General features: G+C 47.1%; 2 protein-coding genes across 12 annotated transcripts in view; both read right to left on the bottom strand.

The window, feature by feature from the left end:
* LOC131108940 (collagen alpha-1(XVIII) chain-like) overlaps positions 1–2,912 on the bottom strand; it is a 30,334-nt gene extending 27,422 nt beyond the window's left edge. For all 9 annotated transcript variants that reach the window (XM_058060392.1, XM_058060396.1, XM_058060399.1 and 6 more), the window contains exons 1-2: positions 2,644–2,912; positions 1,801–1,930 (exon numbers count right to left, since the gene is read on the bottom strand). The gene's annotated coding sequence lies outside the window, so the exon portion shown is untranslated. The remainder of the gene's footprint in view (positions 1–1,800; positions 1,931–2,643) is intronic.
* Positions 2,913–3,073: 161 nt separating this feature from the next.
* LOC131108941 (enhancer of polycomb homolog 1-like) lies at positions 3,074–15,882 on the bottom strand. 3 transcript variants are annotated; one of them, XM_058060403.1, is made up of 15 exons: positions 15,568–15,882; positions 14,978–15,072; positions 10,424–10,583; positions 10,055–10,200; positions 9,702–9,908; positions 9,468–9,616; positions 8,281–8,425; positions 7,657–7,815; positions 7,475–7,564; positions 7,226–7,374; positions 6,115–6,536; positions 5,404–5,570; positions 5,146–5,287; positions 4,677–5,031; positions 3,074–4,600 (listed from the first exon to the last, which is right to left on the bottom strand). In XM_058060403.1, exons 3-15 carry the CDS (start codon positions 10,521–10,523, stop codon positions 4,528–4,530), a joined length of 2,304 nt encoding a protein of 767 aa, XP_057916386.1. In that variant the 5' UTR covers positions 10,524–10,583; positions 14,978–15,072; positions 15,568–15,882; the 3' UTR covers positions 3,074–4,527. The 3 variants fall into 3 exon arrangements, with proteins under 3 accessions (XP_057916386.1, XP_057916384.1, XP_057916385.1); XM_058060401.1 differs by lacking the exons at positions 14,978–15,072; positions 15,568–15,882 and adding an exon at positions 14,085–14,846; XM_058060402.1 differs by lacking the exons at positions 14,978–15,072; positions 15,568–15,882 and adding an exon at positions 14,085–14,844 and having other exon boundaries at positions 7,657–7,812.
* Positions 15,883–15,938: the final 56 nt, after the last annotated feature.

Here is a 15,938-nt window from a genome sequence, read left to right as displayed (position 1 = left end):
TTTATTTTTAATGTTTGTTTTGTGTTTGGTATTTTTCTAAATACTATTTTATTGTCATGAGCAATTTTTTTGCTACTACTAGTACTGCTATTTACTCCTACATAGGGCAGCATTCTCCACATTGACGCTAACTACTTTTCATAACCTTGTACAAGAGGAATAAAGCAATTGTCGCCACCTTTTGGCAGAATAAGGCACTGACGAGGCCATTTGCACACGCTGCGTTGATACTAAATGCCCACACGGTGGCGCCACATATTTGAACTCACGACAGGCTATATATCATTGTTTCAATGTATTTGACTATGACATTTTGAAAGGGAATTTCAATATAGAAAGATTTTTTTTTTATCCAAAATGCCAAAAGTGATGTCTCACCAATGCTTACATCAGCTGCAAGACTTGACTGGATCTGAATGTCAGATACTTGCAATTTCACCCCAAATTGATTTATTTGGCTTCGTATTTGACTTGGTTCTGCGTTGAGTAGTAGTATTAGGTCACCTGAGGCCATTGTCAGCCTCTAAGCTGTCGTTCGATTGGCCGAAGACACGGCAAGAAGATTAGTCCTGCAGGCGTAAGCTCGGCTCCGATTAGGATTAAACAGATTTTTGTCACTCTGGGGGGGACGTTGCCAGTTCATTAGGTACACGCAACATGAGGTCCGGTACCAGAAGATCCGTATATAAAGCATAATGACAGTACAGTGGCTCCACCTACTGGTCAGGTGAGTCAATTACAGTTTAATTATGGCCTTTTTGTGGTGGCCTTATTTAGAACACAAGTCTCTCCGGCATCAGAAGGAAGTTTCAAGAATGGGATTTGGACAAATGAGGGATTAGAGGTGTGTGTGTGTGAGGGAACTAACACCAGCTGGCATTTCACCCGTTAGTCCAGATAACAACGCGTGTTAGCATGAAGCCAAGAAACCACAAAGGCAACAAAAGAAAGAAACGTCAATAAGAAATCAAAGCAAGCCTCACAAGGTCAAATGATACAGCTTGCTGGGAATCAATTAAAGATGGCCGCCAGCAGCGCTACCAATCAGTGGCGATCTGCGATAGTTCCCATGACAACAACAGGCAGCTTGTACGCTTGTATAAGTAGCATTTAGCAGCTCGCCACAGTAGATGCTAGCAAAAATAGCCAAGCTAAACCCCGCTAACTTATGCTAAGCTAATTTGAAGTCATAGGGTGGTAATTGGCAGCATGCAACACTCCATTATCAGGATGAAAACAGCCCGCTGATCGATTTGCTGCTCTGGAAAAAAAGAACCTTACCGCCGCCTACACATATTGATCCTTTGAAAGAGACAATTGGGAAGTCAATAACAAATCTTGCGGTTTTACTGAAGAGAGGATGGAGGGAGGGAGGCGAGGATGTGATTCATTCCGATGTTGCTGGGGTTTACATCTGCCCGCTTTTTGATAGCAAATAATAAGAAGTGAACAATAAGCTAAGTCAGGTTTTGGAGCTGAAGGCCGCCATGGCGAGTCAGCCAGAGTGAGCATCATTGAGACAGGTGAGTCTAAAATGGGGTATTTTGTGAATGAGGTTTTGCATGGGGAGAGACGGTCACTGTGAAAGGCCTGCTTTGTGCCTCCTGAAGAGGAGTGTTGTTCTTGCCGATGAAGAGGAGGGAGGCGGGAGAGGCAGGTGCGTCGGCGACAGCGTTGGGGGGGGGACGACAGTGGACCACTTGTGGCTCCTTTTAGGGTCTCTTCAGTGGTGACCCCCCCACCACCTCACTAAGGCAGTCAATTAGAGACATCGTGTCAATCAATTTCTCATTTTCTTACCCATTGTTGACCGGCCATTATAGTGAGGCGTTGTTGCCTGGCAACCGAAGCACTGCGGTAGCTTTATTTCCTATAGAACAGGATGGGAGACTCCGCCTCTTTTCATTCTTCCTTAATGAAGGTCACGTTCCTGTGAATAAAAATAAATTAAAATATGAAGTTCCGTAATATAGTAAAATAATTCCGTAAAATAGTAGATGCATAGTAGTGCATTCATTTGACACCTTAGCACGATTAAAAGTATAAGCTAGGGTTGGTTAGATAGCTTTAACCCCAGGTAGCATCTTTGTTGCAGGCTGATTTTATTTATTTGTATTTATTTATTAATATTACATCAACAGTTTATGAGTTGTCGCAGGTTTTGTGCGTCTAATTTATACACTCACTCCCTGCTAAGTCCCAAAAAACAGTCGCGTTAACTAGCTAGCTAGGGGGCAAAAACTAGCTAGCTAGGCTAACCACGCCAGCTAGCACCTTAGCACGATTAAAAGTATAAGCTAGGGTTGGTTAGATAGCTTTAACCCCAGGTAGCATCTTTGTTGCAGGCTGATTTTATTTATTTGTATTTATTTATTAATATTACATCAACAGTTTATGAGTTGTCGCAGGTTTTGTGCGTCTAATTTATACACTCACTCCCTGCTAAGTCCCAAAAAACAGTCGCGTTAACTAGCTAGCTAGGGGGCAAAAACTAGCTAGCTAGGCTAACCACGCCAGCTAGCATCTTTGTTCGAATTGTGTAGCGACTTTTTTTTGTCTTTTGTCATAATTCGAAAACAAAACTTTCAGAGATTAAACTAGTTGCTTCGTGGCTTGAAAGATGCTTATTCAAAGTGTTCCTACCTGCAAACTCCATCGAGTGAGGTTGGTTAGCTTCGGCTGCGTTGCTACATTGTGACGTTTCTACTTGCTAGCCACGTGCGGATTGATACTGAAATATCGATACAACTCTTTATGCGCTGAAATCGATCGAAAACCAATATATCTGCCAAACAATGACAATTATTAATATTTACTTATTTACCATTTTCATATAGTTTACATAGTTTTAATCTTTATGTTATATGACATTGGCATCGCCGATACCAGCATCAATTTTACTCAGTGGTATCGTTATCACTACAACCAGAGGGTACCCAAACTGTGGTGCACATGCCATTTATGGTACACAAGGTGCCGCAATGATAAAAAAAAAAGTCTATTTAGTTAATATTGTTTGTCCATATTTCTACACTAAATGACTAGGTGATATTCCGCCACACACAAACACAGAAGTCATTGGAGGTCACATTTAATGCCCTGGGCTTTATTGTCTTATTTTAGTGAGAATCGTCACATTATTTTTATTTTTTCCATCTTTTCAGCCTCCAGGTGGGACGAGTAAACCTCAAGGATACACCACAAAGACCACCAGCACTACTAAGTAATGCTGCCTTTGTGCCGGACTCTTCACAGAAGAGAGGACATGTCATTTCCCCAAAAGGAAGGCACCCAAAAATACTTGTGGTTTTTGGCCTTGCAGCCGTCTGGAGATTATTTTCCCCCCCAAAGAAAAAAAAAATAAAGAAAAAAATAAAGGGGGGTGATGGGGTAAGGTCACCACCCCTTCCATATCCCCAACCCTTGTCATTTTGCATTTTTTTCCCTCTCTTTAATACCTGGAATGATAAACATGTACTGCTCTCTGGCCTCCCTTACCACCTTACACAACCAAACAATGACATTTAAAAAGCTTACAATCAAGTTTACCACAAGAAAACAAAACAAAAAAATACAAAAATAACTTTGTTGTACAAAAAAAGTTGGTGGGATTTGTTTAAAAAAAGAAAGAAAAACAAAGGGGACTCCAATTGCATGAAAATGAAGGACCAACCCCTTAAAACCCAAAATACAAAAAGCAGCATCTGTATCAAAAAAACAACAAAACATCACAAAAATAGTGCTTTAGTAGGAAGCAGCAAAGGCTTCTGGGAAGAGACTTCATCCCTGTTTTGTTACGTATTATTTGCGACAACGGTCAAAGGTCTCACGCCTCCCCACCCCAACCAATGGCGGCCATCTTTCCTCGAGACCCCGAGGCAGGGGTGCCCCAAGTGCGGCTCAGGATTGAGATGTGTGATTCGATATGATACAAATTAGCCAAGATGTTTTGATAGCTTAGCATATTTTGACCTACACATCTTATCCGCACGGCGCCCCTCTCGCCGGACCATGTTTGGACACCCCTGCCCTCAGGGGCGAGGGAGGGCGCTTGATTTGTTGTAGAAAGACACCCAGGAGTCTGCAGCTAGCTAACGTGTACAAGAGCACAGGAAGCAAACAAAAAATGGTACAGTGTACAAATAAAAAGTGTAAACACGGCACAATAATAAATAGATCAAAGCAGCAGCTCGCACCATGCACATGATAAAACTTCTCTGTACAACTCATTCTCTCAACATACCTTTTTTTTTTCCTCTTTTGACTCCCAAGTGCAAAACATCACAAACGGACAGTTTCTTTTTTTCAAGTAATATGTACAAATATTTTACTGTACACATATTCATTTTTGCCGTATATTCATAATTTACACTTTTCCACGGTAACAAAACACAGTTTTTCATTAAAAAGGATGAGAGTCTCTTGTCACATCCTGGCAGTCCCTTTTTTTTGCATCCCCCAACTACGCTACGATGCACAGCACCTAAAAACAACAAAAAAGTAGACTCCGCCCCTTTGTGGCCGCTACTACGTCACTTCCATGGCCACCGTGTTGTCTGTTATACTGCTCAGGGACGGCTTGTCCTCCTCGTGGTTGTCCCTGGGAACACAAACGTGTGACAAATGTTAGCAAGATGACTAAAAAAGGGTGGCGGTCTGTCTGGCTCCACTCTCACCTGGAGTTCATGTCCATGGGCGGCGTTGCGGACACTTTGGGCTTCTGCAGGTTGGTGCCGGTGGACAGTTTTAAGGCAGAGGGCGGCACCCCGGCCAGGGTGCGGGGCAGGTGACGCCCGGCCAGGGCGGGGGCCGAGGGGACGCTCAGACAGATGTTGTTCCCGATGAGGACCTGAGTGGAGGCGGGGGCGGCGGCGTTGCACCCAAGGAGGCCGAGTGCCGGGACGGAGGAGAGTGAGACGGCGGGGACGGCGTTGGCGGGTGGAGGGGCGGCCAGCTGGGGGGAGGACTGGAGGAAAGCGGGGGTGACGGGCGGGGTGGTGGCATTGGACAAGTGCAGACCTTTGAAGACCGCTGCCAAAAGGAAGACAAGTGTAACACTGGTTAATACATTAGAGCTCATCATGCCCTCTAGTGGCTGTGAGCGGTATGGGGATCATCGTTAGAATCAAAATACGTTCCACATACCTGCGTTCCCCAGGACACCGTTGACGCCGCTCGCCAACACCAGCTCCTCTTTGGACTTGAATGCCAGCAGCTGGTCAGCGGTGACAAGAGCTGAGGCGGCGAACTGGGCGCTGGCCTGGTCCAACGTCTTGGACACCAGGATCTGGACAGAGGAAGATGATGATGATGATGATCAAGGGCATGTCAAGGACTTTTGCTTTGGTATGTAACAGCGCTTGTGGGTGACGGCGAGTATGATGGAGTAGATGCCTGACTTACCAGCGGGTTGGCAGCGCTCATGGAGTTGTTGGCGTGTTGCGGCGGCTGCTGCTGCGGCGGTTGTGGCGGCGGCTGTTGCTGCTGCTGCTGTTGGCTCTGCTCCAACTGCTGCTTCTGCATGACAGCCAACTGTTCTTGGTGCTGCTGGTACTGCTCCACCGTCAACACTGCAGCGGGGCAAACACCATGCCGGTCACAAGCAGGAAGTGGACAGGTTTCATCCAAACATCAATTCATCCTCGGCGGGTCAAGACTGCGTGGAGCCAGCGTGGACACTTCAGTGGCTGCTGTCATTAATAGTGCAAGATTCCGTTCCACAACAGCAGCTAATCACTCACCACCAACCCAACCCATCAATAACATCGACTGCACCTGATTGAGCCGCAGCAAGAATGGGACTTTCCTCATGTTACCGCTACAAGGATGTAAACCACGAGTGTCAGAAATATTGAAAGATGAGTGGGCTACTTTGACATCCATTAGGTCAGCCAGACCAATGTAGGCCAGGTAAAATGGATTAGTATTAGTGGCTAGGCTTTTAATATGTTAATATTTTCTTCCACACAGAGGGAACCACTTGTTTCCCTTGTGTTGGCATGGTTGCGGCAGACAAGCGATTGTTTATGGATGGCCTCCTATTCATTCTTATAGCGCCTGTAGATGTTACAGTAATAATGCAGCATATATAATAAAGCAGCATAATAAACTCACAGTTGACAGGAGCGCAAGTGCGGTTCTGCAGGCAGGATCCCCCAGACAGTGTCCGAGTAAGTCCCGTCACCGTCCGACTGAAATCTCCACAACCTTTAGGAGGGGAGTCTCCTCCAACCAAAAGGTGGCGGGATAGCGTCCGCGGTCTGAAATGCCTCCAGCGGCAAGATTTAATGTTCAAAAGAATGCGGCCAAGGTCCGTGGCCATGGCGGGTGACGATGACGATGACGACAGCGGATGTTGTGATGCTGAGGAGACGGAGGAGATGGGTCGGGAAGAGCCGATCAGGTCCGAGGTATTGGTTTCTGAGGTACTGGAGTTGCGGAGTGGAGAGCTTGGAAGTGACGAGGTGAGCGATTCTGGTTCTGGGTCGGAGTCCAGGTTCTGGCAGAGGTCCGCATGCGCTCGGTCCAACAAGAATCTGGAAGCCGCAGGAAAAAAAAGAGAAAATGTTAGCGCTGAACCGAAGTGGTTTGCCGCTGAGACATCCGGTGGAGTTTAAATAAAAGTGGCCATCAAAAGCCTGATGCTAGTGGTTGGTGGTTTCAAATAAGGGATGATGTCTCACAGCCCATCTGAGTTCTGCCAGAGTTCACCAAAAGCTGCCGAGGAAAATGTGCTACATTTTATGAAACCCTTCTAAAAATGTATTTTAAAAGAGTGCCATTGCTGCGAGCCGCCCACCGGTCCTTGAACATGACACAGCCCAAAGACTTTAAACCACAACAAACATAGAAATATGTTCTCCATAATGAAATGCTTTGCTGCTACATGAATCAAAACAAGTGATGGCTGTGGAGTGGACTGCTGCTGACCATGTTAGCATCATTTTAGAATTCACTCGTCTGACTAATTAGCGTGCCAGCAGCCAAACCTGCAGGATGTGTTGGCCTGAGGCCACAGTGCGAACCACGGTGGGGAATGTGTTCAACATTTTAGCAAGCAGCTTGATGTTATTTGCCAAAAGATACTTGGGAAACAGCCAGCGAGGCCCTGAGCAGCCAATCAGCAGCACCGTTTCTCTGCTCAGTTAGCATCGAATATCGTCTTGTCCCCACAAACACACACCTTGAAGAATATGACAAATGACTCGGGGTCTTCTTCACTCACCTGCCACCTCGGCCCAAGCGCCGTCGAGCCAGACCGATGCAGCGTGGCGGCGCGCTAAGCGAGGTCAGACAGTAGCGGAAGCTTGGGTGACCCAGCCCGCCCTCCAGCGGACTTACCCACGGCCAGCTGCCACTCTGGCCAGGATTGGACTGTAGGATGGAGGCGGAGTGGGAAATAACAATTACATCAGGCAGAGCGCTCTGGACTGTAAAAATAGAAGCGGGGGAGATAGAGAGAGAAAACACTCACGGCGTAGTAATGACAGCCGGCTTTCCTCCTGAACGCATAGCAGCCATCTGGATCGTTCTCTTCCTCTGCCTCGGAGGAACCTGAATTAATCTACGTGGTGAAAAAGTAACACTTGAGTAAACAAAGAGCTGAGCTAAGCAAATGTTAGCGCATTTGCATGGTGACTGTGTGTCGTGTCATACCTGGGAGAAGGGTTCTTCGTCAGAGCTGGGGAAGTCATACTGGTTGAGGTCCTTGAGATTAAACACAGAAGGTCCCGTGTGATGGGGCGCAGACATAGGGGGGATCTTGGGCTTCTTTTCGTATTTCCTTTTGGTTCGCACCACCTCCGTCTTGTCCTGCTGGTGAGGGAGAGCAGAGGAGGGGGCGAGTGATGAAATGTTTACCCGGCATCTCAAAGATGGAGATGTTCTCTTTGCACAAGAAGTGAGGACGGCGGGGCATTGATATGCAGATGGGAACACGTGCCAGATGCTGCCGTGGAGGCAGATGGCGCCGCCCATCCTCCCCCACCCGTGCCACCGCTCACCCCCGCTTCCCTGTTGGGGGACGACCCCTCCCTGACTGAACACACTCCAACTAGGATTAGTCAAAGCCTTTTCAGCTGTTAGACGCGGGAGACAAAGACAACAGAGAAGGGGGCAGGGGGGCCCTCCACAGGATGGACGGTGTTCAGAGAAGAGTAGCGGGGGTGGGCTGTTGGGTCACTCAAGCTAATTAAGTCATAATGGCCACCGATGGCACTAGAGCAAAAATAAAGCTGTGTAATGAGGTGTTCGAAAGCCTGGTACTTTCGGTCCACACACCTTCTTGTAGTCCATGTCCAAGTGGTCCTGGTGTCGGTACTGGTTGGCACTGGGAATGATAGGGATGGTGTAGATGGGCTTCACCAGAGCCTGCTGGGCAAGCGCCTCTGCCATCACCTCGCTGCCAAAGTCGGGCATTGTGTTTCTGTTGTGAGAAATAAAAGCATTTAGGACTGAAAGGACTTCTCATTACCAACAACGTCACATCGCTCTCACGGGGAAAAACTTCAAGCACTTTGAACATTGATTTTTAATGGCTTGCCAACTTCTTGGCTTTGGTACTCGGGTCCGGGCTGAAGACAAACAAAAGCAGATACTTCATCCGCATTTTGCTGAACGTAGTAAACAATACAACAATAAACCTTTCAAATCACACCTGCTTTGTTTTGTGACTTGTTTAAATAAAGTTTGTATGTCCAGTCATTATTTCATCATACATCGTCTCATCTCACCCCTACATATTTCTTATTTCTGATTTAATTGTCATTTGTAATTGCTGAGGCACCATGTTTCTAACAAACCCTTGAGCAAAAAGAACTTGGGGATGACAAGAAAATGTCAGAAATCTAACACCGGTGGAGACCAGCAGATAATAAATAGCATTGGAATACTCCATGTGCTGCCTTGCTTTCCACCTGGGTCACTCAAAAATCAGCATAATATCATGGAGCGGACCGCAGAAGTCACATAGAAAGAGTAGAACGGGCTGGCAGGGAGGAGGGGGGGATGTCAGCGCTGGTGGACAAGCAGCCAGAAAGCCAGGCAGGCGGGGGGGGGGGGGGGGGGATAACAAGAGGAAATTGAAATGTCACTACAAATCAAATGGGGACTTCGAGGAGGGGGCTCCAATTTAAGCTGTCGGTGACAGCTCGTTTCGCAGGAAATTTGTTCCATTTGGACATCGTGTTGGGAGGGATCACAACGGCTCCACGCTTCGGGGACGAGGAACGAGTGGGCGCCAAGGTTAGGAAATAAAAACAAGTCAAGAGTAGCACCTAAAAGGCTCTCAGGGCTAGTGAGACGCCACCATGTCGTTTGGTAGATACGGCCAATCCAGCTAAATGAATGCAAGTCAGCCCCCCAAACAAAACAAAGCAGCAAATGTAAGCTGGATGTAAAGTGCTTTTGTGTTAAAGGCATCCTTACACAGTAAAGACAACCAACAACAAACAAAAGCTGTTCCTCACCGCTTCTCTACAATCTCCAGGGTGAGGTGCAGCAGTTCTCTCTTGCTTTTCTCCCTCCTCTTGATCATCTCCAGGATGGTGACAGCTCGACTGAGGTCCCGGCGAAGCTTCAGCATCTTCTCGTACGAAGCCTCGTCATTCTTGCGGTTCTAAGAACAAAAAAAGTGTCACGTTGTGACAAGGTAACGGCAGTACACACATCGGTACATGACTTCCTGTTTCTGTGTAGCCTACCTTCCTGGTCTGCATCTTCTCCGTCCGTCTGCGAAAGGCCACGTATGGGTCGCTGGTGCTGGAGCCGTCCCGCTTCTCCTGCTTGACGACAGGGAGGAAGGTGCCACCCTTGCACACCTTCCTCTTCCGGCTCCAGTAGTCAAACACCTCCTTGATGAGCTCGTCGTCCTCCTTCAGCAGCAGTTTGGCCTCCTGGAGACTGACAAACTGCGGAGAAACATTTTGAAATGAGATGCAAAGATGTTTGTGCCCCCAGCTGTCTTTGCAGCAAGAACAGCTTCCACTCTGCTGTTTGCTGATTAATTTATGGACGGTCGTCAAGATAGCACAAGTAAACAAGAATAACGCTTCACCTGCTGCCCGCTGCCTTTCTCCAGGCGGTCTATCATCCCCTCAAACTGCAGCGCCGTGATTTCCATTTTCTTTTTCAGCTTATTCACAAAAGTCTCGTCCCCTGAATCTAGGTCGTAGTCTGGCTGCTCTGTGTCCAGACTGAAAGCTGCGGCGAGAAAAAAAAAAACAAGAAGTGGCGGGTTACTGGGGAGCACCTCAAAAGCAGATGCTTTATTTCACTCCACACAAGCCCAGCGGCTCAATTTCACTCACGCCAATAAATAGCCACATCCTCATTGAGGGAACGTGTCAGCTCCCCATTAAAGTGTAACCGAGCGCTTTGGATATTATGTTGACATTTGGGATACACGGCATGGCCGCTGACTCACGCTGTATGTGAATAAGCTGCTTTGGCATATTGAAATCCCCCGGGTACAGGGACTCGTAGTGCGTGATGTTGCATTCGGCCTCCGGCACGGGGATGACCATGTTGTCCCGCTTCTCGCCGTAGACCTGCTGCGCCGAGATGGCCCGCTGGAGATGGTGCTCCTGGAGGACGGGAGAGAGGGAAATAGGAAGCATTAATAAATCATGTTTGCAATCAGTATACTCTACCACGGTATTAAAAAGTCACTGTTTAAAAACCCCCAAAATTGTGCATCGTACTGTTCCTCCCATTTGATATAAAGAGGAGATCCATCACAGCCATTATGTGGAACACTTTGTCACGTCCTGCGTTATTTCTCACAGTGAGAATTGGGCTTCGATGTGTTGAAACCACAGGCGTGTGCTGTGTTGCCAAAAGTCTGGCATAGACAGCAAGGATGATAGCAGCCCCGTTAGTATTTAGCCATGTCGGTACACCCCAAGTTGCCTCGTGTTGCAGTATTCCGCCACCCCATTTATGGAAATAGATGTTGCAAAGCAAACGCATAAAATACTCATCCTTGGATTTCTGGTAATATTTCTTCTTGGAAGCCATTTCCCTGTAATCACGTGAAATTGCTTATCCTGTTAGCACACCTGCTGATGATGCCGAGCCACTGATGCTGTATGCTAACTAGATGCACAGAGTTTTTTTTTGGTCGTCGACCGCAGTCTTTACACATTCACAACATGTTTATTTATTCTTGTTTCAGTTTGATTGCTTTTTAACTTCAGTCAGGATGTCAAGAGTGGAAAATTCCCACAAGTCTCCCCCAGAATCTGGATGAGATGGCACCTAACAATTCAACAAGTCTGAAGAAGCAGATCTTAATCGTCCCTGTTCCGCCATGTCTCAGCAATTTTTTACAGTTTTTAAATGTAGCAGTTTAGCAATCCAATTGCTCATCACACCATCGAATAACAGGTAAGGCAAACAATGACAAATCATTTTTCCACCTCGTGACACCACTGCGTTTGTTCTGCTGTACCAAAGGTGGAGGCGGATGCAGCAAAGAGCTTGTGTGTTGTCTTCAATTCTTTATAATGGATTTATTGATTATCATGCCCATCCTGCAGTGTGCCAGGCTCTCCATGGTAATACATAGCAACAGATGGCCTCCGCAGTCACTGCTTGTTCTGACAACTATCCCAATAGGGCTCCTACACATTTTAACACGTTAGAAAACTTTCCCGGTCCCCCCCGTCACGAGTAAATTCCAAGATGTGGGTCAGCGTTTGACGGCGTAATAAAAGAAAAAAAGTGGCACAAATGACACCACAAAAAAAAGTGTCAGCGCTCAGCCGAAATATGCGACCGCATGCGAGAAGATCGCCGCTTCACAGCAACAGTGCCCGAGCTGTGAGCGAGTATTCAGGAACACGGCACGTGGCCAAGAAAACAACCATCTGCCTACAAAAACACGGAATGCGCAAAGAGCAGAGGACCAAGTCGAAATTTAACCGGCTAAACTGAATAAACTGATGACAATTACTGTTAGAAACACAACAAAACGTGATCAACATTCTGGACGTGCCCCCCTTTCAGTAAAACTGCACATTGTGGAGTGGCCTTTTGTTGTGGCCAACCTAAGGCACGCCTGTGTACTAATCATGCTAACAAATTTACAGACTTGTGTGAGTAATATGTGAGCGAAATATGCCTTTGTGTACTTGGAAAACATTTCAGATCTTGTTCATCTCATGAAAAATGAGAGCAAAGACCAAAGTACTTCATTTATATTTTGGTGAAGTAAATATGTGGACCCTGTGACTTACTGCACATCCACGTTACAAACCAAATGGACCATGGGAAGGTGTCAGGAGCTCAATACTTCACATAAATACCTGTTGATAACGGTCAAGCCCCAATCCAATAGATGGGCTTGAATGCTTGAAGTGTACCGCCAACAAACGTCGAGTGTGCGAACAAATTGTTCCAGGAACCCACTTCACTTTCCGTCAGGGCCACAGAGCTGGGAAAAAAAAGTCTTTTTCACAGCACCGCACGTTCCTCCGATTGAAATGTTCCCAAGAAAAATAAAGGTTGCCATGGATACTAAAGTGTGGCCTTCAGCAGGTGTTTGCAGCTCATGCTGGCTGGAGCCATCCATGACAACACTGAGATGCTAGGACATTCTGGAGATTGCGTTGATTCATGAACATTCCTGAACACATAAGACAGATCTGGACATGAGGCTACTTAAGGGAAGGGTCAATAGAACTGTGCATGTATGCCAGACATTAAGAGCCCATGTGGGTTTGTTATTGAGTCAAATGGGAGTTCCTCTGCTGGCCGACATGTGGTCAGTCAGTCCGTTCCCGCGTTCCACTGACCCCCTGGGGCAGGATGTGGGTCAGGGAGCTAAGCCACTGTAGTAAAACCTCTTTATCTCTTTTGTCACTCTGTTATGTAATGCCGCTGTGGTCCAGAATGGGGGGGGGGTGTTCTGCTGACTTGGCCTCCTCCCCCGTCTGTGTTTTCCTTGACGTTTGTGTCTGCTGTTCAGCATCACAGATGGGCTCTCCTCCTGATCAGCAGAGGGACCAAAGCACCCAGAAATGATCGACTTCGATGCTAAAACTGGTTTCTCCCAGTACTAATCACTCACTTGCAACACAAATTAAATACAAATGTGAATGATGGGTAATGGGGTTTTTAAGGATCAATTGCAACTAATTAAAAGTACTTTGTTGGAATCTCTGTAAAAAAAAACACCCTATGGATGACAGAACACTGCTGTTTACAACTACCCAAGTCCTAAAAAAATTATTAATTTTGCCTTAAGAAATAAACAGGTTTGCAAAATGTGCTTTTCCTTATTTTTCTCAAGCTGCTGTGCCGTCCCACACCTCTGACTTACCATATAAAAGTAACAAAGTACCCGATTATAACCACACAAGGACAAAGCACAGCCATGTTCAACCACTTCTGCTATATGAACACGCCACAAAGTTGTCAATAACATAATTAAATGTATATTTCACACTCAACAAAACTAAAAATTAAACACTTAAACGGGGTACAATCATTCGTTTAGCAACCATGCTTTTATCTAAAATGCTATATGATTAGCACAAGTTTCCGAACCGAAAAAATAAGTGTTACTAATAGAAAACAGTAAATCCTGGTCCTAATCTGTCTAGCGGCGACCAGACCGCACCACCGCCGCCACCAAGCGCGGCCCACATGGTGGCCCGGGAGCTGTCAACACGCGGATGCCGGTTGTCAAAGCCGGCGGAAGCTCAGCGTCTCCCCCTGGCCTCTGCACAGCCACGGTGCACCGCGTCCGCGGCCTGCTCGCCGGGAGAAAATCAACAAAATGGTGGAAGAGATCCACGTCACGTGACTTCTTTGTGCTACCCCCCGCATATTCTGGCAAAACTGGCGGGCGCAACACGACCGAAGAACGGTGTGCGGTTTATAAACCCCTCGCCAGTTACACCCGTCTTGGAGCGGCGTCGTTACACGGCGAATTCGCGAAGATCCGTCGTGTGCTCGTCGGAGCAGACATGGTGGCCATTTTGAGCGAGCCTGCGCAGGCAACGTAGCGGTTGCCCGCCAGGTTGGGAAAAACACCGCCAAAACCTCAACCGCCAAAGCTCCAGCAGTCGTTGAAAACATACCGATTCCTCCTCCTTTTCCATCCCGGTGGGCATCTGCGGCACCGCCCGGTTGATAGAAGCATATTCGTGTAGGTCCGGTAGATCCTCGCAGCGGAAGACGGGCAAGGGCTTGCTAGCATCCAGCGCCCGCGCCCGAAACGACAATTTACTCATGTTTTTATATCAAAAGACGCAGCATAAAGCTCGTGGATCTGCGAGGAATAACAGCAGTTCCGCTTGTAGTTCTCATGGATGGATCCGGGACGGTCCTCTGGAATGAGCGGCTCGATCGAGGCTGGGCTCGGGTCCGTAGCAGCGCGAGCAGCGCACGGGCAGGCCCGCGTCTCGGTCGCTCTCTGTCGGTCGCTGTGGCTCTGGCGCTCCGCTCTCCCTCCCCGGTTCAATGCGCCATGGCCAACATGGCGGACATTACAAACTCATGTAGCGCTCCGCTCGCTCCGCACGGCCCAACCCCCTCAATCGCACCAACAGCCATTCCCACGCAGCTTGGCACGCCTGCGCGCTCGACAGAACCGTGGGGTCCGGAGACAGATGGGGTGGGGACCGAGGATGCTGAACAGGGGACGTCAACTTTTTCCAGGAAGGGAAATTATCTTATTATGCCGGGAAAACAAATATGCCACCACTTAAAAAGCACGGTCCTCGATGATCAAAAACAAGCAGGCGCCATCATAAAACAATGTTCGTATTAATATTTTCCTATATTGTTTCATATTTCAATCAAGTTTACATCCCGGCTGCTGACATCTCGCAAAGATTGCCACCCTATGGTAAGTTGTACTTTTCTCTCTACGAATGTAATATTGATGCCATGCATTACGTAGGAATTAATGTATGTAAATAAAGCCAGTCCAAAATGAAGCATTTAAAGACACATACAACATGAATTTAACCTGGAATTGTTGTCATCTTTGCTGAACCATCCTGATGTGAGGGGGGTAGCAGGAAAACCATCATCCATTTGGGAGTAATCTGCATCCTCGAGGACCTTGATAAAAATAACAAATATTTACTTTGCTCCCAAAAAATATTTACTGCAACACACATAGTATTCTACAATTACCTAGTATACATTATAATAACAGTACTTTGGTTGGATTTACACTATGGGCAGAATGGGAGGTGGTTCCATGCAAATCAAAGCTACTTCATGTTAATATTATTTACGACGTTATTCACTTTGCATTGCGACTATTAATGGGATTAAATGAGCGATAATAAATACATTAGGGAATATAAAACAGCACAAATGGGATTTATTGGGAGCTAGCATTGTCGCGCACAGCTGTGTTTACACAAGGCTAGCCAACGCTAAAGCTAGCCTAGCCTGACCCTGCGCCATTGCCATCAGCCAACCTAACACTTTGGAGACTCCCCACTGCACTCCAACAACTCGGAACTAACTTGCTCTCGCCTCCACCTTGCTTCTCCTCGTCGATACCGACCAAAAACACCAATCCCGGCTCAGCCGTCGCCAACATACCCGCTCCTGTAGCAAAGTCCCATGGTAGGAGGATGGTGGTGACAGCTCCTCTTGTTGCTGACATACTGCTAGCCCAATGCTAACAGTGGTTAGCTCCCCTTCAGGACGCCTCGGAAAAGGGAACTCCTCTCGATATTTCTGCTATTTTTCAAAGTACGAGCAGCTAACAGCGATGCATCGGTGATCGCTGACGGTTTTCCGCAAAAAGAGGGACATTATCAGTCCTGGGATAAACTTCCAAGGATTTCGGAGGCGACTTCGACAAACATCCAAAACTGACCACCAGAAGCCACTTAGCAGGCGAATGTTGACTGGCGTGTGAAACCAACCAATCACAAGGGAGGAGCGACAACAAACGCAAGTTCTCTTGT

This window comes from Doryrhamphus excisus, chromosome 21, assembly GCF_030265055.1.
Source record: "Doryrhamphus excisus isolate RoL2022-K1 chromosome 21, RoL_Dexc_1.0, whole genome shotgun sequence".
Taxonomy (NCBI): Eukaryota; Metazoa; Chordata; class Actinopteri; order Syngnathiformes; family Syngnathidae; genus Doryrhamphus; species Doryrhamphus excisus.
This window is presented reverse-complemented; position numbering and strand designations above follow the sequence as displayed.

Coding starts and splice junctions, on each gene's coding strand:
- LOC131108941 (XM_058060401.1), bottom strand. CDS start 14,237: ATGAGTAAATTGTCGTTTCGGGCGCGGGCGCTGGATGCTAGCAAGCCC. Junction 7,565..7,656: donor ACGAAGAACCCTTCTCCCAG/GTATGACACGAC, acceptor TTCACCACGTAG/ATTAATTCAGGTTCCTCCGA. Junction 6,537..7,225: donor CGCTTGGGCCGAGGTGGCAG/GTGAGTGAAGAA, acceptor TGCGGCTTCCAG/ATTCTTGTTGGACCGAGCGC.